Here is a 23,491-nt window from a genome sequence, read left to right as displayed (position 1 = left end):
CACTATCCAAATTAAATTGTCTCCATAGCAGCCTCCACACGTCGTCTTTTTAGCTGCCTTCACACGTTGTCTCCATTGCTACCTCCACACGTCATCGCCATAGCTGCCTCCAAAAGTAGTCCATTTAGCTGCCTCCATACATGGTCCCCTTATCAAACGAGCTGTGTCAGGCAGAATTTTGGATTGTTTTCATGGCTTCCATGTTAACTTTGTCGCCACCCTGCTGTGTAATCCACAAAATATACTGGCAATCTTTTATCATTTACCAATATTATTTCAGCGCTTCTTGCGCATCTGTTTACATTCCCCTCACCCGCCAGAACCCAAACTTATAAGAACGCTACTACACTTGATCTTATACAAAAGGTTCTTAGAAGTGCTGTTTGGGGAGTAGCCTAGAGACAGGGGCTTGGATTGGCGAAAGCTCGCCTGGCAGCGGAGCGCCAGCTCCATCCCAAGATCCAACTAACATAGTTTTAACTGCAGCACCTTTAATCTACTACTAGTTCACTGCCTCCATACATGGTCCCCTTATCAAACGAGCTGTGTCAGGCAGAATTTTGGGTTGTTTTCATGGCTTCCACATCAAACTTGTTAACTTTGTCGCCACCCTGCTGTGTAATCCACAAAATATACTGGCAAACTTTTATCATTTACCAATATTATTTCAGCGCTTCTTGCGCATCTGTTTACATTCCCCTCACCTGCCATATCCTAAACTTATAAGAACGCTACTACACTTGATCTTATACAAAAGGTTCTTAGAAGTGCTGTTTGGGGAGTAGCCTAGAGACAGGGGCTTGGATTGGCGAAAGCTCGCCTGGCAGCGGAGCGCCAGCTCCATCCCAAGATCCAACTAACATAGTTTTAACTGCAGCACCTTTAATCTACTACTAGTTCACTGCCTCCATACATGGTCCCCTTATCAAACGAGCTGTGTCAGGCAGAATTTTGGGTTGTTTTCATGGCTTCCTCATCAAACTTGTTAACTTTGTCGCCACCCTGCTGTGTAATCCACAAAATATACTGGCGAACTTTTATCATTTACCGATATTATTTGAGCGCTTCTTGCTCACCTCCTTTGGTTCCTCTCTGCCACCCATTGGTTTTAAGCCTGAGTCCATTAGGGGTATGTTGCCAAGACACTGTCTAGCCTGCTGCTGCTGCCGCTGCCTCTGCATAGTCCCCTATAGTGTCAGGGTCAATTATTGGATGTTTTAGATGCTATCTAGCCTCATTCGGTCACTCTGTCATTGCCATGCTGTTGCCCATAGTTTTGGCATAATGGTGCGATTAAGCAGCCTCAGAGGCATCCATGCATGCTGCCCCTGCTGTTTCCTGTCCATTTCCGTGGTGTTTCCATCCTTTTCTGAGGTTCCCAGGTGCTTGGCCAAGCTTCCCTGTGCAGATCCTTGGTCCCCTTGAAAAATGCTCGAGTCTCCCATTGACTTCAATGGGGCTCGTTATTCGAGACGAGCACTCGAGCATCGGGAAAAGTTTGTCTCGAATAACGAGTACCCGAGCATTTTAGTGCTCGCTCATCTCTAATTATTACCAACAGTACCTGCATTTGACATCTCCCACCTATATGACACATTTTGTTTCTTTTTGGAGCTTATATGTGTAATATCTGCTTTGTATCTTTCACTTAGGACAGCATTTCAGCACATTTTCCAGCTTATTGCTCCCAATATGATGACCCCTAGTTTTTAAACATAGAGCTACTGGGGGCATATGTATGACTACAGGCTACTGGGGTCATCACTGTGACTACTGGCTTTTGAGGGCATGACTGTAACTACTGGGGGCATGACTGTGACTATGGGCTATGGTGGCATGACTGTAACTACTTGCTACTGGGAAAATCAGTGAGACAACTAGCTACTGGTGGAAGGCACTGTAACTATTCTCTACTGTAGGCATCACTGTGACTAATGGCTACTGGGAGCATCACCGTAACTTCTGGGGGCCACATTGACTGGGTAAATATTGGCTACTGGGGCAGGCACTGTACCTATTGGCTACTGGGGGCATCGTTGTGACAACAGGCTACTGGTTGCAGGCATTGTGACTATTGAATACTGTAGGGAAGACACTATAATTATTGTCTACTGTGGCACAGGCACTTTGGTTATCACCTACTTGGGGAAGGCATTGTTACTAATAGCTACTTGTGGCAGGCACTGTGACTACCGGCTACTGGTGCAATCACTTTAACTACTGGCTAAAGTGCGCAATACTGTGACTACCGGCTACTTGGGGCATTTCTGTGACTACTGGTTACTGGGGAAAGCACTGGGCCTACAATGACTATTCACTATTCACATGTTCATATATGGCAGCTGAATTAAACTGCTGCCTAGATGGGAAGCTCCCTTCCAGTTTGTAAAAAGAAGGTAAATAACATGATGAAGAGCCTAACATTTGTGTATTGCTAAATCTGCAGAGAGGCGTCACGGCTGGAAAAAAGCTAAAATGGCAGCGAGGTAGAAAAAGATGAAAGAGTTTATTTCTTGAAGACATCATCCGTGATTTCTGTTATTTACAGTAAGTGCTGGTATTACATACGAGCTCACAATTTTGAACTCAATATTCAATATTTTTACACTGAGCTTTTATTTGTAGTTTCTGGTGCTGTATTTATTTATTGAACTAGGTTCCGGTGCTGTACATATATACTGTGCCGAGTTCTGGTGCCCTTATTCTTTTTGTTGATCTCAGTTCTAATACTATATTTTTTCTTCTGTTCTCAGTTATGGAGCTGTTTTTATGTGTTGAGTTTGGTTCTGGGGCTGTAAATATGTATGAACTTGGTTTTGGTACTATATATACTATAGGCTTGGTTCTGGTGCTGTATTTGTGCATAGAACTTGCTTCAGGGGCTGTTTTTATGGTATGGTCTTTGCTCTGGTGCTGTATTTAACTTGTTTCTGGTGTTGTATGTGTTTTACCTTCTGAATCTATTCATTTAATAATAATTCTTTATTTGTATAGCGCCTACAGATTACGCAGTGCTGCTCAAAGCATGGCAACCTAGTCCCTGTCCCAAATGGGGCTTACAATCTAACAGTATGTTTTGGAGTGTGGAAGGAAATTGGAGTACCCAGAGGAAACATACAAACTCTTTGCAGATGTTGACCTGGGTGGGATTAGAACCCTAGATCCCAGCGCTGCAAGGCAGAGGTGCTACCCACTCAGCCACCATGCCGCACAGTTAACATAATTATTTTGTATTTATGGGTTGGTAAAGGGGATGTATTTGTCTATAAATAAGTTACTGACAAATATTTATATAACAGATATACTACAATACAAGAGAATAAACCCTCATGTGGGACATCAAAACAATATCATGAGTATTACCTCCAACTGTTGTACATGCCACAGTGGAACACCAACAAGGGCTGCTGTTAGCCATACAATTCCTAGAATAGGGATAAAATTTATACAGTATTAATACATACAAATTATTCACTTATCAAAGATTGGCTGAGTGTGATTGGTAGCAACGTTATTTAGCTTTTAATATCATCACCTTTCAAAACCCATAACTTTTTTATTTTTCGGTTAATAGAACTAAATAAAAGCTTGTTTTCTGCAAAACTTAATGTTCTTCCCTGTGGCTCCATTTCATATTCCACTAAATTTATTGGAAAAAGTGTGAAATTGATAAAAAAATATAGTTGTACTATTTACTGCTCTAACAACAATTCAAAGTTCTGATGCAAATGCTGTGACCGTGGGCTCTACATACCTGCAGAGAGAGGGGACTCCCTCTTCTCCCGGCACCCCACAATGCAATCCTGGGATGTTGTCTTCTCTGTCGGGCAGCTGTGAAATTAATGAAGGTCCCCGGTTCTGTCATCAGCACCTGCCTGTCCAGCCCCTGGCTGAACCGAGTAGCTGCCTGTCAGCCTATGCAAGTGCATAGGCTGACACTTCTAATGCACTGCACTACATGGTTATTGCAGTGCATTAATATGAATTAGTGATCACATGATCACTAGTTCATATAATAGTATTGTAAAAATAAAAAATAATAAAAATGAAAAATAAAACACATATAAAACAATAAATAATTTTTAAAAAGTGGAAAATGTAAAAATAATAAAAAAAATTAAAATCAAATAATAATAAAAAAAAGTTGACTAATTCTCTGAAATAAGGAATTATGGAACCTGAGGCCACGTTCACACGTGGTATTTTGGTTGTGTTTGGAAACGAAATCTAAAGGCTCCGCTCATGATAACATATTTTGATAACATTGTGTTTCAAACACAACTAAACACAAAGTAAATGCACTTTTACCTCAGTATGTGATCACAGGTGAAGCATTTTAAAAACGCAACCAAAATGCCACATGTGAACACGGCTCCATGGACTCTACACGTCATTACAAATAAAAACTAGCCTACCCCGGCACGTATCCTGACAGTGGGTTACATCCACATATGCATTTTCTTCTTTAGTTCAGTTAATGTGGGTACATTTTGTGCTAAATGAACGCATTAATGATAAATATTAGTGAATTTCAAATCAAACTTGTTCAATGTTGTTTTAAGTTCTGTAAAACAAGCTTCCTACTTGCTATTTTGAATAGTTGAAGTTGATAGAATGTGGTGATATATGGGGAATTCCTAATGCCAGAACTTCCAAAGCCCCCAAAGGCAAGTTAAATGCCACAGTCGGGTTAAACACCCGCGATCAGAGCCCACTTCGACCGCGGGTGTTACACTGGAGTGTCGGCTGTTAGGTACAGCCGGCACCCCGTGTATCCCGATGCTAGATCGGCTCAGATCTTAAGTTGAAAAAGCATCAGCTCTGCGTCCAATATATCGGATGCTGGCCATTAAGTCACTGCACTCAGCATCCGATATATCGGACGCAGAGGGGTTAAGGGCCATTTCATTTCTATAGGGGTTTTGGAAGTTTTTAAACACTGGGAAAAGCATCCTGTCCCGCAAAAAAAATGCCATCGCATGGCCCCATAATGGAAAAGCTAAAATTTTATTGCCTAAAAAATGGGCCAATGAGGAATCCTGGCAGCTGCATGGTGCCCCTTCCCGTCTTCTTCTCACTGTGTGCCCACAAAACAAGTAACGGCCACATGTGGGGGGTCTCTGTACTCAGGAGAAATTTCATAACAAATTGTATGGTGGGTTTGCTCTTTTTATCTTTTGTCAGGTAAATGTTTTGTCAGTAAATTTTAGGGCTAAATGAACGTATAACCGACAACATTTGACCATTTTAAATTTCACCTCCATTTTGAAGTAATTACTGTGAAGATCTCAAGGGGTTAACAATCTTCGTAAAAGCTGTTTTTGAAAGTTTGAGGGGTGCAGATTTGAAAATGGGTTAATTATATAGGGTTGTTAAATGTTAAATATGTAACATTTCATTCAAAAAATAGTCAATTCTGAAAATACAGAAAATCGATATTCGATTTGTAAGCCGCGTGACATCAAAATAAATTATGCAGACATTTCAAAAATTATGAAAATATAAAGTAGGCATATGGGAAATGTTATTCAGCAACTTATTTAGGTGGGAAAACTATAGAATTTTAAAAATGTCATCATTTTTTCATTTTTTTGTAAATAAACACAAAACTTATCAGCCAAAACTTACCACTAAAATTGAGTACAACATGTGATTAAAAATCAATCTCAGAATCGTTTTGATAAGTAACAGTGTTCAAAAGTTATAACCATACAAAAAAACGACACAAGTCAGAATACAAAAAATGGGGCTGGGCCTTAAGCTACAAAATGGCTGCATCCTTAAGGGGTTAAAATGATTGATTCTAAAATTTTCTTGAAAATCTTGTTCGATTTGTGATCTTTCTAGCATCGTAATAAAATAAAAGGGAATTTATAAAATAATGCCAACACAAAGCTGAGATATGGTAAATGTTAGTTAGTAACTAATTTGGGTAGTGAGACTATCAGTTTAAAAAAACAGAACATTTTGAAGTTTTAAAATTGCTAATTTTTTCAAAATATTTAACAAATTCGCCTTTTTTCATAAATAAATGCTACATACATCAACCAACATTTCCCACTAACTTGAAGTACAAAATGTCACGGAAAAACAAACTTGAGTAAGTTAAAGCCTTCTAAAGTAGCTGGGCAGGCTGTATACTACTGGGGGCAGGCTGTATACTACTGGGGGCAGGCTGTATACTACTGGGGGCAGGTTGGGCTGGCTGTATGCTACTGAGAGCAAGCTGGGGTGGATGTATACTACTGGGGGCAGACTGTATATTACTGGGGGCAGACTGGGCTGGCTGTATACTACTGGGGGCAAGCTGGGCAGGCTGTATACTATAGGGGGCTGGCTGGCTATATACTGGGGGGGTCTGTGACCAATGCATTTCCCACCCTCGGCTTATACTCGAGTTGAAAGGGTTTTTCCAGTTTTGGTGGTAAAATTAGGGGTCTCGGCACATACTTAGGTCGGCTTATATGCGAGTATATACGGTAGTTCTATTACTTAAATCTAAAATAAGAAATTATTATGCTTAGACTTTTTATAATTGCATTTATGTAGTTTACATTCTGTGTGTATTACATTTATTGTGGATATAAGAAAAGTTAATGTTACACTCCAACGCCATGCCAAAGGTGAAACCTTGCTCAGGCGAGTTGTTCAGCCTCTGTTGAAAGGTTTGTTTGTGTTGATGTACTTTCCATGGCTCCTTTTGTGAGTATTGCAATAAAGAACATTTTATTTCTATTCCAGAGTGATCTGCGCTAAGTGCCCTTCCAATGTCACTTAGGTGATTCTGCTGATCGCAGGCGCAATTTCTGAACAGAATCTACAGCATGAACTTGACATTGGAAATTGGATACTGGAGAGATTCCCAGACATCTCCTATTCCTGTCAATGAAAGGGTGGTGGGACACAATAACATTCTAGGTTATTGTCATCTTAATGACTACTTTTTGAGTTAAGCACCCACATGTTTGTATTTATAGTAAGTCTGGGTTAACATCACATTTTGTGAACAATTCTAGCATGTATGCCACGAAAGCTCCCAAAATACTTGCTAAATGTGTCCATAGACTCATACTGGCTGTCAAAGGCTACATGTATAGCATTAATCTCCGACCTTTGCTAAGCATATGCTGTGGCTGTTTCCTTGATGATGTAACTTTCCATTTTAAGGACAGTTACATCACATTGTAGAAGACCACTGGCTAATCACTGGGCTGCTGAGCATACAGTGAGATCTGTTTTAGCCTTCCTTTGTCAGAACATGTTGGGAATCTGCCCCACGTATCCATACAATGGAGGACTAAAAATAGGGTATAAAACTAGTTTAGAGGAATGAAAGTAGAATGACATATTTAATGTTCTTCCTATTTCCTTTTTTAGACATTTACATAGACCTCATTTATGTAAGGAAATGCACAGTCCTGGTAGGGACATAGGGCATAGAAATGTGAATTGTAAGTAAATTAGATGGTGATTAGATGCATGTTTGCAGCATGCATCTATTTGGGACATTTAGAATTTGCAGCATTTGTTCAATTTAAATAAAAATATAATAACAATTTGCCCAGCTCCATACACCAAAGTATGAAAAAGTTACAGGTTTCATAACAAAGATTACAAAATATGTCAGATCTATCAAAATATAATAATGATTGTTCCCTGCCGTGAAAGGAGTAACGGAAAAAGAAATACAAATTCACATTTTGCCCATTTTCCCTTCATAAAACTTTTACTAAAAAGTAAAATTTCACACAAATATTTTAATGCAAAGATTTTAATTTCTTAACAGGTATTTAGTGATAAAAAATACTATATTAATTTGGTATCTCTGTGATTGTACTGATAGGGGGATAATAAAGGGGAGGTCCACACAGTGATAGCTCACTGAAAATAGCACAACTGCATTTTTTTGGCAATTCCACCAGATGAAAATGTTTTCCCACTTCCCAGTACATGCCACATAATATTTCATTGTGCCACTAGAAATTCCAATTTTTCCTGGACATAGCAAGTCCTCTGTAAACAGAAAAATAAAAAAGATATCTGACCCCAAACATCTGGGCTTCAAGGGGTAAGACACCATGGGAGTAGGAGAAACTAGCCAGTTAGTTCTTTGTAAAGAGAGGTCAATAAGGAGAGGGAAATAGACCTACATAAAATACCCATTTTCTGTCTATGTCTGTGATTATGAAGAAAAGGCTTAACTCTCATGTCTCTAATGGTGTTGTCCGTCAATGTCAACGTCCACCACACAGGGGTGGAATGAGATAATGATGGAACCAAACAGTGGGTTTAAGCGTGAAGGAGTGGACAAAGTGATGTGGGATTACTGAGTGATGCACCAAGCTGTAGTAGTGCCTTTTTCATTGCACTATGCGCTGCACTACCTATATTACAGCGCTGAGGGGACCATGAGTTGATAAGATTATGGGCACTTAAAAGGTGTTTCGCAATGTGTACGTAAGAAGTACATAGGGATATTAATTGAGGGTAAAATAATCTGGGATGATTAGCTCCCCACTGGAAGGTGGTTTATGGGTTTGGAGATTCATTTTTACTATTTAACTATTAATTTCTTGACATTATTTTATTTAAACTGTATATTATTACTTTTGATTACTTTTCCTTTTCATTTCATTAATTTTTCTTACAGTTTATTTTATATGTACAATTGATGCAGACAGCAGAGTGCCATAAAAATACACTACATAAATTAACTGGCTGTAGGCACAGTGACCAGTTTCCAATGTCATTTATGTATGTGGTATGTGAAGGTGTGAAAGCAATGCTGGATGGGGACTATGCATCGAAGGAATTGTTTGTCAAGGGTCTCTGAACTCTAGGCATACATTTATTTCAGCATACTTCTACTAGGTCTGACTATTATTAGCTGGTCCTCTCAACTTTAGAAAGTATGAACCCATGGGTCTGCACACCTCAACCTCAATAAAATACCAGTCCAGAGCCAAACTTACTATATGGATACTCCAGAATCAAACTTATGGTATATATATTATTCCAGAGCAAAGCTTACTACATACTGTAGATAGATTACCAGAACTAAGCTTATTACCCAGATGCATTAACCTAACTAAGCTTACTACAAAGATACAGTCCCAGTTTACTACAAAGGCATGGTCCCAGAACTAATCTTACCAAATATATACAACATGAAAACAAAGTTTACCAAAGAGTAGCAGAATTAAGCTCACTTCATAGAAAGAGTACCAGAAGAAAGTTTACTACAAACTCATTATTTAGATATAGTTTGAGGCGTAAGCTTACTATATAAATACAGTAACAGAGCTGAGATTTCTACATATATATATACGTTAACTAAACAAGCTTACTACATAGATATAGTACAGAATACTGCTTAGATACTGTATAGATACTATAACAGAACTAAGCTTACTTCATAAATACAATACCAGAATTAGGTATAATACCTAGATACATACCAGATATTAGCTCACTACATAAATACATTACCAAAACCAAACTTACTTCAAAGATATAGTACAGAAACCAAGCTTACTACAGATATACAGTAGCAGAATGCAATTTAACAATGATGATTTAGTATTCATTTCCATTAGGTTTTATTGTTTATGCTTGTTCTCACTATTCTCAATATTTGTCTGGAGTTATACATACTAAATATACCTGTTCCCACTGACATACAAATTCTGTTTGGGTTAGTTGTTAAAGAGAACCTGCCATGCAAATTAACTTACCCAAAATATATACTTCATTAAAATTATTATTAAAATGCATAACCCTTATCCCTAAATAATTCCTTTCCATTACTGAAATGTTAAGAAAAATCAGTCTGTAAACTTATATGCAAATCACCTGATGTAAGTCCACTCCGCTAAGTGATATCAAGGAATCCCTGCATATTTAGTAGTTACTACACTCCCTTGCCTCCTTGTTTCTGATTTACGGGTCTCTGCTATGTGGAACATTGAGAGAAAGAGCTCTGTTACATCTATGGGCACTTCATATCATGTAACCAGATTGATGTAAGGTCCTGTTACATTTGCAACGTCTATCCCATGCATGTATTTGATCACATGAAACTACAGCATATCTCCATGGAAGATGGGGAGGAGTAGAAGTCCATGGAGGCATAATGTGATTTCATGTGCTCAGATACATACAGGGGGTATATGTTGAAAATGTAACCGGACCTTTGAGAACATCACCATGATTACATGACATGCTGAGAAGGGATGAGACATGAGGAGGAGTTGATGGGAAGGGTTGGCTGAACAGGACACACCAACTCTAATGCCATGTAAAATAAGATAAAGTTGATTTATGGGGATGTAAAGAAAGCATTTTGTTTTTTTTTTAGCTAAAAGAAGATTGTCAGTTAATAAGGCTCCATGGGAAGCTGTCAGAAGCTGTTATTGTGAAAATGTGGTGACAGGCTTCCTTGTCATTTTACATTTTTATAATACTTTAGTTTATCTTCCCTGCTTCCCTGCCAGAATGTTGTGCTAAATCCTGAGGTGGCGGAGGGGGGGCATTTGATATCATCTGCTCAATTGCATTCCACATCTCTTTACCATCGGTTCTCACTCCTCTCAAGACTTTTAAGCATACTTGGAGGAATTTTATATAAATGAGGCAGTTGGTTTGCCCAAGATGTAAAACCTCCCCTTACAGTACACATGATGTGGAGATGTGGAGATCACTTTTAATTGGCACAAGGTTTACCATGCATTGGAGCCCTAGCATCTACACAGTTTTCGCAAATATGGTCTCAGAGAAAAATCACAATCCCACTACCATTAACTAAAGTTAGAAAGTTACATTATATTGTACATTAAATAATTAAATATTACAAATGGATACAATAAAAAATAACCATTATATTGATGGTAAAGTAAAAAAAAAGTTATGGCTCTTGAAAGTCAAGAAGAAAAATGTATAAAAACAAACACAAGGAAATGGAGGTGGAACTGTGGCGATATAACCTTAGAGTTGCACACATAGCATCTTGTAGCAACATCTACTGCATCACACATTGGTTTTAAATAGCTTACCTAGCATTGTAAATGCTCTTCTGTTAGTGTACTGCCATTTCATTTTTAGTGGGTGTATGATTCCCTGATGTCTTTCTACGGCAATGCATGTCATTGTTAGGATCTCTGTGACAATGGCCGTAGACTGGACAAATGGAACCACTTTGCATGCAAAGGCACCTGTGATATTACCAAAAGAAAAAAAAAGTTAGCAATACCTTCCCCAAACTTTGAAAACTTACTCTGAAAGAACAAAATGCACTGGAATAATTAAAGTATAAAGGCAATTGCACAGATGTGTAATAGGTAACTATTAATCATTTCTTTTTACTTGATTCTTTGTTCTTTAGATAACTTCATGTCTTTGAGGTGTTATTAAATACCTTCAACTCTTTTAACTGTTAAAGATATGTTCATGGTGTTATATGCAGGGACTTAGTCTAAAGAATATTACAATTAAGTACTATTATGATTTACAAGCATTGAACCAACTCACTTCAACATATCCTGGTGGAGATGGGCCTTGCATCTATGGATATTTATTATATTTCTTGTGAATATGTCATAAATATCTAAGACAAGAACATCCTTTTAAGATGAAATGCTTGAAATAGAGTATGATATCCAGCATTTGTAGGAGAAATTAAAAGGAGATACAGCTGTATGTCACTTGATATTTATGTAAGGCCATATATAGTGTTAAAAATAACATCTAAAATAATATATACAGTTCATATATTATCTTTAGACATTGCTGCAGTTTTCTCCTGCACTAGCCGCGCTACAGCAGGACCCTAGGGAGAATGGAGAGGCAGTTCGTTACCACTTCTCCTTTCTCGGCTCCTCACAGCATCTCTGGGACCAAAGGGGTAAAACAGAGCTGCTGGGTCTAATTAGACCTAGTACAGCTCTGACCAGAATCCCCAGTCACAAGTGGTGGTTTTCCCCTGTAACTAGGGCTCTTACAGATGCCTCAGTTACATGGGAAAACGTGTAATACAAAAAGAATAAAGTAAAATTAGCAAACAAAAGTGAAAATCTCCCCCAATGGTTTTTTATGACATCCTGGGGGACATATAAAGTAAAAATGCACATCCACAAAAATATTCATAAATATTCATAAAAAATACAAGGACATTTTGCCATTCAAAAAAATACCCATATACACTACAAAAAACACCACCAAAGTCGCCCCATTTACCCGAGACTATACCTATTATATATCAAAACGACTGAAACTAAATAGGGAATTCATTAATAATATTCATTTTGAGTTAATTTGAAAATGTAAAAAAATATATACTATAAATTACAAAATAAAGAATGTTTTCACTTTTAACCCCAAATAAGAATATAAATGTACATTGCATGCCGAGACATGTCTAATGGAAGAGATTTATTAAAAAGTGGCCAACTCCTTTAATCCAGATCTGAACCTCTAGGTCTTGGGACACTGATGGCGAACCTTTTAGAGACAGGTTGCCCAAACTATAACCAAAATCCACCGTGAGTGCCAACATTGACATCTTTCAATCGTATCAGCCCCCTTGAGGCCATGTTCAGACTATCATTGTAGCTTCTCTAAAGGGTCTTTCTGTGCAATAAGCATGGTGGGTCCAGTAGGATGACCTAGAAAGATAATGCAGTTCTATCAACACCTTCTCACTTTTCCCGCAGTTCCAAACAGCCAATGAAGTGTCACTTTAAAATAGCAGCATCTCTTAAGTTGCCTGGGACTGCAGAAAGATTTGGTGAATTTGGTCCTGTTTGGTGAACTCTATGCTGGGGTCAGTGGCCTGAGTGCCCACAGAAAGGGTTCTGAGTGCCACGTCTGGCACCCATGCCATAGGTTCTCCACCACTGTCTTAGGACATTATGACATTATGCAGCAAATACCATCAAGTAGTGCCAAAAAAGTGTTCAAGAGTACCCTTCTGCTCTGGTAACATTTAGGTCAGACGGCAATAAAGTCTTGTTGGAGTTCTATTCTTGATGCTTTCTATCTATATTTGTTATGTATTTTAATGTGATTTTTCTAATAAAGTATTGATTTGTTGGACCTGAATACTCTTTATGTTGTTTGGTTTTATATAGAACTTAATTGTAGTACCATATTTGTAAATTGTGTCTGATTCTGATACATTCATATAATTAACTTCGTTTTGCTAATGTACTGAGTTTGGTTCTGCTACCAAATTCGTTGACTGTATTTCTCCCATTCAAAGGCATGTTTATTACAAGGTACATGAGTGCATGTGCCCAAATAGGCTGAAAGGAGAGGACATCAGTTTACTGGCAATATTGGTATTTTTTTTTACTTTAGTGCTGCAGTGGAGAGGGAGGGGGCAGACATTTCCACTAGACAGTTACTTGATGCAGGATGATATACAAACACTGCAGATAGAATTGCTATGAGTATCTGCTAGCAAGTTTTTGTATGAGGTAAGGGACTGTGGTGTTTTTATTGAAGAGATCTCACACATCAGTGTACAAGAGTGATACAAGTACAGTTACAATCCTGGAATATAAATGCATTTTTTCTCAGTCCTTTTTGAAGCCTTGTATGGTCAAAGCTGCTGACAGATTCCCCTTAAAGTAACTTTACAACACAATAGTACTATATGAGACACATCTGGGCAGTCATTTCATTTATTTAGTATTGGAGGTATTCTAAATACCTAATATACTCTTAATTATGGGCCTTTATGTAACTATTCTGTTAAATCTGTATACTAAAAAATAATATAATATTTTAGCATTCACACATTTTCTCAAGTTGCAGAATCAGTAAATCCACCAAAGTGGTAATATATAATGTCGGTAAGATACAAAATAGAAATACTATACAGATAATATTGTTACTGAATGTTGGAATTGAATATAATGTGATTTGATAAAAGTTAATAGGAACATTACCTAAAATGTGCTAGTAAAACACTTTGATTTTAATGTTACAATGTCACTGAAGTATTTTAGCTGTTTGGCATTTCACAAATCACTAATTTTTTCTTTAACATATTGTAAAATGAAAGTCTAATTTTTGCCTGTACATTTCCGTCTGCTACTTTGGTAATTTATCAATCTCACTTTTACCTTGAGTTAATTTGTTTTTTTTTTCACATCTCTTTCTGAGAAATTTGTTACAAATCTCACAAAAATGTCAAACAAATGTCTTAAGTAATTTCTTTCCATTTTCTAAGTTTTCCTTAAGTATGGTTTCGTCTGGAGTTTTTTGCACCCAAAAATGTCACAAATTTTATACAATTCGAAATGATAAATGTCATTTGTGACATTTAGCACATCTGTAATAGAAGATAAATGTGTCTTACTGAGGAAAAACAAATGTTCGTTGGACATTTCAAAATATCCCCAAAAAGCTGCAAAAATTGCAATGGCCCTAAAAATACTCCCAGAAAAAACAGGATAAATGGCACCCTTAGATCTTAATGACTATTGATAAATGGTGCCAATGGTAGCTAAATAATTGTTTCACAAAAGATAGCATCAAATCTGAACTTTGCTAGCCCCAGCCACAGCACAACGTGGGAGACAGACCATCAAACATATTATTAACCATAGCCAATGGATCCTGAGATTTCCACAACAATATCAATTTTAGTTTTTGATGTAGTGATGAAAAAAATAACTCTTTGAAGGCTTCTGCCTCTTCATGTTTCGGGCTGCCAGTTGCGCAGCGTTTATCCTACGCCAGGCAGCGAAAAGTCGCCGGGAGCAGCGAGTGCGCAGGCGCGGGGACAGTAACGCCCCGCGCCGGCCCACTCCCGTACGGCGGCGCCCCCCGCTCGGCCGGCCGCGCCCCCCCCCTTCACACCCCACTGGTGTGAAGGTGGCGGATTGGGGAAAATAATCGCAAAAGCTAGCAATAAGTTAGCATTTGCGATTATTTCAGGGCCTCTGCGCCACTGGCGGTGCGCAGAGGTCCTGATAAATATCCCCCTATGTCTTTAAAGTCTCAAATTTTACATTTATATTTATATTTTTTACATTGTCCAAAAGTGTATTTGCAATTGTGAAATTGACAAAAACCAAACACCAGTCAATCCTTACATAAACATAAAAGAGAAAAGATCTTACATGCAATTGAGAAATGTTCTTCCTAATTATTGCAAGGAGTAAAATCCACATATACTGCCATACAGTAGTATGGCAGTATATGATAGGATGAATCAGACTACCTAGGGTTAGAGTACCCTAGGGAGTCTGAAAAATAGTAAAAGTAAAAATAAAAAAAGTTTTTAAAAAAATTATAATAAAAAAACCTAAAAATTCAAATCACCCCCCTTTCCCTAGAATTGATATAAATATAAATAAACAGTAAAAATCATAAACACATCAGGTATCGCCGCGATCTATCATAATATAATAACGTTTTTTCACTGCGTTTAACCCCGCAACGGAAAATAGCGGCCAAGTCGAAAATGGCATGAAGTATGAAGTATGAAGTATGAAAAAGTTATTGGTGCCAGAAGATGGCAAAATAAAAAAATATATATTTTGTACAGGAGGTTTTAATTTTTTTAAATGTATGAAAACATTATAAAACCGATACAAATTTGGTATCCACGTGATCGTACCAACTGAAAGAATAAAGTAGACATGTCATTTGGGACGCAGAGTGAAAGCTGTAAAATCCAAGCCCACAAGAAAACGCTGCAAATGTGGTTTTTCACCATTTTCACTGCATTTGGAATTTTTTTCCCGCTTCCCAGTACATGCCATGGAATAATTAAATACCGTCACTATGAAGTGCAATTTGTTACGCAGAAAATAAGCCATAACACAGCTCTTTATGTGGAAAAATAAAAAAGTTATAGATTTTTGAAGTTGGTGAGTGAAAAATGAAAGTGAAAAAACTAAGTCGTTAAGGGGTTAATCTATTAACACATCAGTCACAGCTTTATGGGAACTTTTTTTCATTGGAATAAATTTACCTCCAAGTGGTGTGATTTCCATTTTGCATGTAATGTACTAGGAAATTGGAAAAATAGTTGTGCGATTTTCTTTGTTTTTATGGCTTTCAATGTGTGGTCTAAATAAAACATACCTTTATTCTTTGGTTCAGTTTGATGACAGAGATAACAAATATATCTAATGTTGCTTAAATAGCTTTAGAAAATTAATTCCATATCATAACACCAGTAACTTTATTCTTACATCTGCAACTTTAGTGTAAAAAGCTTGCAGGACAAACTGACATTGTCATTTATAAAATTTAGTGAACTGAACAACCTATTGATCACTTTTTATTAACTTTTTTATGGATAGTGATTTTTTTACTTTTGAATTCCGGCTTCTTATGTCATAGGCTTCAGAGATGACATATGTAGGTGAGACTTTGGCTGTTATTGCCAAAGTTAAAATCAACAACACGAAGGGTAGTATCTGTCAGCATGTACTGCCAGCTTTGGTTTACTAAGTCAACTAAATACTTTAATGCAATTATAAAAATGTGAGATCTTATGTGCACCAGGACATACTATAACATCTTGGTGCTGCAGGGGTTGTATGGAGGGAGCTCACATGTTGAGCTCTCTTCATACATGGCGGGTAACTACTTGCCTGTTACTACTTGCCTGTTACTACCACGGTCGGTTCTGGCACCAGTCGCGACAGTTTACCTGTTAAGTGCCATGGTCTAACCCAAATGCGGCACCTAACTTAGCTTCCAATGGGCGCCACTATCATGGATGTCATAGGTGGGTGGTGATCAGTTGCCATGGCAGCCTACAGTCTCATAAGTCCCCCCCCCCTTTACGTATATCACATATAAAAATAAACAATAAAAACCATAAACATGTTAACTATCATCACCTCCCAAAATGCCCGTTCTATCAAAACATAAAAAAGATTGTTCCTGGCCATGAACACCGTAACGGAAAATGGCGCCCAAATGCCTGATTTGCAAACTTTTTCCATCCATGAATATTTTAAATAAAAATGATTGATAGGTCCCAAATTGATATGAATTAAAACGCCAGTAAGTTGCAAATAATTACATTTTTACATCTACTAAAAACCTCTATAAACTTGGTATCCCTGTGATTGTATTGACCTAAAGAATAAAGAGGAGGTGTCATTTGGAGCACAGAATGAAAGCCGTAAAAACAGAGCCCACAAGAAAACGCAGCAAATGTGTTTTTTGTCCATTTCACCGCACTTTGAATTTTTTTGCATTATTCAATGCAATATTGAATAAAAAAGTACAATTTGTCCTGAAGATGCCAAGCCCATATACATCTCTGAAAATGTAAAAAATAAAAAATGTATCACTTCTGGACTGAGGGGATTAAAAAACAGAAACACAAAAATGAAAAAGGCAAAGTCAGATTTCATATTTTCAGGAGGAAATGTTCTCTCACCTCAATGTCAGGGGACAATATCTTCTCATCCTTCACAATGAGATTACAATCATCTTTATTATCAGCATACTATACACATACATATGGAGATATACAAACATATGGATATTTATTGTTATATCTCTATACAGTTAGTTATATCTAGTTTGTGCCTGTAGTAAAGAAGTTTTCTATTGAGGCTTTTAGGCTCCAAAAATCCTGATACTCTCTTAGATGACTTAGATGACATATGAGATCGTGGCTCACCACAATAAGCCACTGCCTTTGATAAGATGCAATATTTATAGGCTGCTCAGGAGCACAATGAGAGGCATCCAAGGAGATTTTGTAACTTATGCCTGTGTTTGCATAGATTTCTTTCTACCTTCTAAACACATACTAGCAGGTTAGCAGATTTCATTGAAACTCAACATCTGTTTTATCTCAGAACAGTTATTGTGTGGGTCTAATAATAAATATTTCAAACTCTATGTAGGACCCGTTGTTTTGCAGTTTCTGTATTTTGTTGAAGTACTCTATGTTCATACCAGCAGCTGTGGGAGTTGAAAAGTGCAATATTTGTAAGACTATTAACATCTGACCATTTGCTGCATTGCCCCCTTGTTTCAATATTTCCATCTTTGCTTTTGCCCTTTTCTAAATTTAGCTGAAATGTATCATGTTTGCCTTTGGAATAAGTAGCTTTACAAGGTATATCAGATTGCATTATGTGATTTACGATGGGTCACATAGAGGAAACTATAGGTCTCATAATGTAATTTTTCCACATTTATCCAGATAAGAATTATACAATATGCTGTACAATATATGGGTGGTAACATTTACCAGTCAACAAAAGAATGGTCTACTGTGGTATTCCCTTTACTAAACCGTGTGAGTGGCAAGTGGTGGTAGTGGCCAGCAGCATTACCTATAGTGATGTACAAACACTGATATTGAAAAAAACAGGTAAATTGACAAATATCCACCTGTGCTATAAAATCAGTAGAAAAACACTGTATAAATGTTCATTGGGATAAGATTATATAAATACTTCTATTGGGGAATGTTATAAAATAAAACACCATAGTAATAATGCTGACATTAAGCAAGGGCAAGTGCTATCCCAAGCTAAATGGGACCTCAACTATTATTTAGGGTTCTTGAGGGATAGATTACACATATGTTTTACTGAAAACTGCAGCAATGTTACTTATCTCTGTTTTTCTCCTTGATGACTATTAAGATAGCAGCGTGATGTCTTCTGTTGTTTTTCCTTAGTGATGACAGTTTGAAAGTAACTGCAAGATTCCTACATGTTGTGAATGTACGTGGGAGCCTCCGACCCGAAAGCTTGTGCTCCATCAAATACCAATGTGAGCCCTGCCCTTCTGTGCTGTCACAGGGCTACAATAAGGTGGTGGAGACAAATCAAGTCCATCCAACACATTTCTGAAGTCTACGGCTTCCTTCGTTAGGGATGTTATATTATAACATTCTCCTATAGAAGTATTTATATCATGGTATCCCAATGTTCACTTATACAGTGATTTTCTACTGATTCACTTTGTTGCTTCACTTCCATCTCAATATATTTCCTAGTATTGTGGTGTTGCTTACCCCCCCCCCCCCCCCCCCCACACACTCCTAAACATGACTGGTCTGGAAATTTTGACTTATAACCTATTGATACTGTAGCAACAAGTCTTCTAGCAATTGGTTGAATATCTCATAAGGTCCACATGCAAGGCAATATACTGGACCTGCGTTGTGCAGAGCTTTAATAGGGCAGATCTAAGTGTGCATGAGTCCACTTCTGTACCTATGTATGCCTATTACATTATAAAATTAGATAACACAGAATTGCAACAGAAAAGAGAAACAAGACATGTTTCAGGGATGACTATCAATGTACCAACAGAATCTGATGAACCCTGTACTGAAGCATCTAGAAGCTAAGCAGTGTGCATAAAAGAAGAGGCGCCTTGCTAATGTAATATGTATTTTGTACATTTCTTGCAAAACCAGCCCTGAATTCAGATATAATAAAAGTAGAGAGGGATTCAAGTTTATTTACCAATACTGTAATGTGCACAGGTCTGAAGCAGACAGGGGAGAATACATTGAAATAATATGAGAAAACCATCTTTAGGTTAATGTTGGGATACAGAAATCAAAGACCCCATCTACAGCTATATAATATATATACAATCTGAGTGTGTAAATAATGAAATGTTATTTGAGTAAACGATTTGTTCTTGAAGGAGGTGTCAGTTCAACCCAATTAATGAAAGTATCCCCTTATAAAAGATCAATCACATAGTCAGACTCCTAATGACTGCTAGTTATTCATACTCAGACTTCTGGGATGTAAGAGATCAGATAACAAGTGTAAATTAGCATTATAATTATGTCTTACATGTCTAGTAAGATATCTGCAGTGATATCCACAACGTCTGGATGTCCGGATAGAAAACAAATTAATGTGTTGGAAGATTACAGTGATTAGGTTCTGCAATAGCATCAGTTAGTTAGAGGCAGAAAATGAACTTTGCTATACTACAATGTATCACAATTGTCAGTCTAGTGCAGTATTACACTACAGTGTATTATACTTGTCAGTCTGGTGCAGTATTATACTACAATGTATCACAATTGTCAGTCTAGTGCAGTATTACTCTACAGTGTATTATACTTGTCAGTCTGGCGCAGTATTATACTACAATGTATCACAATTGTCAGTCTAGTGCAGTATTACACTACAGTGTATCATACTTGTCAGTCTGGTGCAGTATTATACTACAATGTATCACAATTGTCAGTCTAGTGCAGTATTACACTACAGTGTATCATACTTGTCAGTCTAGTGCAGTATTATACTACAGTGTATCATACTTGTCAGTCTGGTGCAGTATTATACTACAGTGTATCACAATTGTCAGTCTAGTGCAGTATTACACTACAGTGTATCATACTTGTCAGTCTAGTGCAGTATTATACTACAGTGTATCACACTTGTCAGTCTAGTGCAGTATTATACTACAGTGTATCATACGTGTCAGTCTAGTGCAGTATTATACTACAGTGTATCACACTTGTCAGTCTAGTGCAGTATTATGCTACAGTGTATCACACTTGTCAGTCTAGTGCAGTATTATACTGCGGTGTATCACACTTGTCAGTCTGGTGCAGTATTATACTACAGTGTATCACACTTGTCAGTCTAGTGCAGTATTATACTGCGGTGTATCACACTTGTCAGTCTAGTGCAGTATTATACTACAGTGTATCACGATTGTCAGTCTAGTGCAGTATTATACTACAGTGTATCATACTTGTCAGTCTAGTGCAGTATTACACTACAATGTATCACGATTGTCAGTCTAGTGCAGTATTATACTACAATGTATCACAATTGTCAGTCTAGTGCAGTATTACACTACAGTTTATTATACTTGTCAGTCTGGTGCAGTATTATACTACAATGTATCACAATTGTCAGTCTAGTGCAGTATTATACTACAGTGTATCATACTTGTCAGACTGGTGCAGTATTATACTACAGTGTTTCATACTTGTCAGTCTAGTGCAGTATTATACTACAATGTATCACAATTGTCAGTCTGGTGCAGTATTATACTACAGTGAATCACAGTTGTCAGTCTGGTGCAGTATTATACTATAGTGTTTCATACTTGTCAGTCTATTGCAGTATTATACTACAATATATCACGATTGTCAGTCTAGTGCAGTATTATACTACAATGTATCACAATTGTCAGTCTAGTGCAGTATTTACTACAATGTATCACAATTGTCAGTCTAGTGCAGTATTATACTACAATGTATCACAGTTGTCAGTCTGGTGCAGTATTATACTACGGTGTATCATACTTGTCAGTCTAGTGCAGTATTATACTACAGTGTATCATACTTGTCAGTCTAGTGCAGTATTATACTGCGGTGTATCACACTTGTCAGTCTAGTGCAGTATTATACTACAATGTATCACAATTGTCAGTCTAGTGCAGTATTATACTACAGTGTATCACGATTGTCAGTCTAGTGCAGTATTATACTACAGTGTATCATACTTGTCAGTCTAGTGCAGTATTACACTACAATGTATCACGATTGTCAGTCTAGTGCAGTATTATACTACAATGTATCACAATTGTCAGTCTAGTGCAGTATTACACTACAGTGTATTATACTTGTCAGTCTGGTGCAGTATTATACTACAATGTATCACAATTGTCAGTCTAGTGCAGTATTATACTACAGTGTATAATACTTGTCAGACTGGTGCAGTATTATACTAAAGTGTATCACATTTGTCAGTCTAGTGCAGTATTACACTACAGTGTATCACACTTGTCAGTCTAGTGCAGTATTATACTACAGTGTATCACACTTGTCAGTCTGGTGCAGTATTATACTACAGTGTATCATACTTGTCAGTCTAGTGCAGTATTATACTACAGTGTATCATACTTGTCAGTCTTGTGTAGTATTATGCTACAGTGTATCACACTTGTCAGTCTAGTGCAGTATTATACTGCGGTGTATCACACTTGTCAGTCTAGTGCAGTATTATACTGCAGTGTATCACACTTGTCAGTCTAGTGCAGTACTATACTGCAATGTATCACAATTGTCAGTCTAGTGCAGTATTATACTGCAGTGTATCACACTTGTCAGTCTAGTGCAGTACTATACTGCAATGTATCACAATTGTCAGTCTAGTGCAGTATTATACTACAATGTATCACAGTTGTCAGTCTAGTGCAGTATTATACTACAGTGTATCACACTTGTCAGTCTAGTGCAGTATTATACTACAGCGTATCACAGTTGTCAGTCTGGTGCAGTATTATACTACAGTGTTTCATACTTGTCAGTCTAGTGCAGTATTATACTGCAATGTATCACACTTGTCAGTCTAGTGCAGTATTATACTACAATGTATCACACTTGTCAGTCTAGTGCAGTATTATACTACAGTGTATCACACTTGTCAGTCTAGTGCAGTATTATTCTACAGTGTATCACAGTTGTCAGTCTGGTGCAGTATTATACTACAGTGTTTCATACTTGTCAGTCTAGTGCAGTATTATACTACAATGTATCACGATTGTCAGTCTAGTGCAGTATTATACTACAATGTATCACCATTGTCAGTCTGGTGCAGTATTATACTACAATGTATCACACTTGTCAGTCTGGTGCAGTATTGTACTACAGTGTATCACACTTGTCAGTCTGGTGCAGTATTGTACTACAGTGTATCACAGTTGTCAGTCTGGTGCAGTATTATACTACAGTGTTTCATACTTGTCAGTCTGGTGCAGTATTATACTACAATGTATCACGATTGTCAGTCTAGTGCAGTATTATACTACAATGTATTACGATTGTCAGTCTAGTGCAGTATTATACTACAATGTATCACAGTTGTCAGTCTGGTGCAGTATTATACTACAGTGTTTCATACTTGTCAGTCTAGTGCAGTATTATACTACTGTGTTTCATACTTGTCAGTCTAGTGCAGTATTATACTGCGGTGTATCACACTTGTCAGTCTAGTGCAGTATTATACTACAATGTATCACAATTGTCAGTCTAGTGCAGTATTACACTACAGTGTATCATACTTGTCAGTCTGGTGCAGTATTATACTACAGTGTATCACACTTGTCAGTCTAGTGCAGTATTATACTACAGTGTATCATACTTGTCAGTCTAGTGCAGTATTATACTACAGTATTATATTACAGTCACAAAATGGAGAAAAAGCATGCACCTTGTAGTTCCGCACGCGATTGGACAATAGCACAGTTGGAGTCTTTTAAATGGCATCCGCTGCAGTGGTCTCAAGACACTGGTGGTGCTCAGCGAAGAGGCACAGCAGTCACAGGTAAGTGAAGAAAAGAAAACCGCAGCACTCACCGGGCACTCTTCAAAATTTATTGATGCAAACGCAGGCGATACAGGACGCCAACATGCGGTAAGGCAACAGGCCATTTCACGCTAGGTAGTGCTTCGTCTAGACTCTAACTATATTAAAGTACATTGTATTATAATACTACACAAGACTGACAA

The 23,491-nt window shown here is 37.5% G+C and overlaps 1 protein-coding gene across 1 annotated transcript in view; it reads right to left on the bottom strand.

The window, feature by feature from the left end:
- Positions 1-23,491, bottom strand: part of QRFPR (pyroglutamylated RFamide peptide receptor) — a 47,940-nt gene that overhangs the window by 19,315 nt on the left and 5,134 nt on the right. The window contains exons 2-3 of the mRNA XM_072119342.1: positions 11,052-11,210; positions 3,364-3,425 (exon numbers count right to left, since the gene is read on the bottom strand). Coding sequence (XP_071975443.1) covers positions 3,364-3,425; positions 11,052-11,210 — 221 coding nt within the window. The remainder of the gene's footprint in view (positions 1-3,363; positions 3,426-11,051; positions 11,211-23,491) is intronic.

This window comes from Engystomops pustulosus, chromosome 1 (assembly GCF_040894005.1).
Source record: "Engystomops pustulosus chromosome 1, aEngPut4.maternal, whole genome shotgun sequence".
NCBI lineage: Eukaryota > Metazoa > Chordata > Amphibia > Anura > Leptodactylidae > Engystomops > Engystomops pustulosus.
Note: the sequence above shows the minus strand (reverse complement) of the source record. Positions and strands in the feature narration are given on the sequence as shown.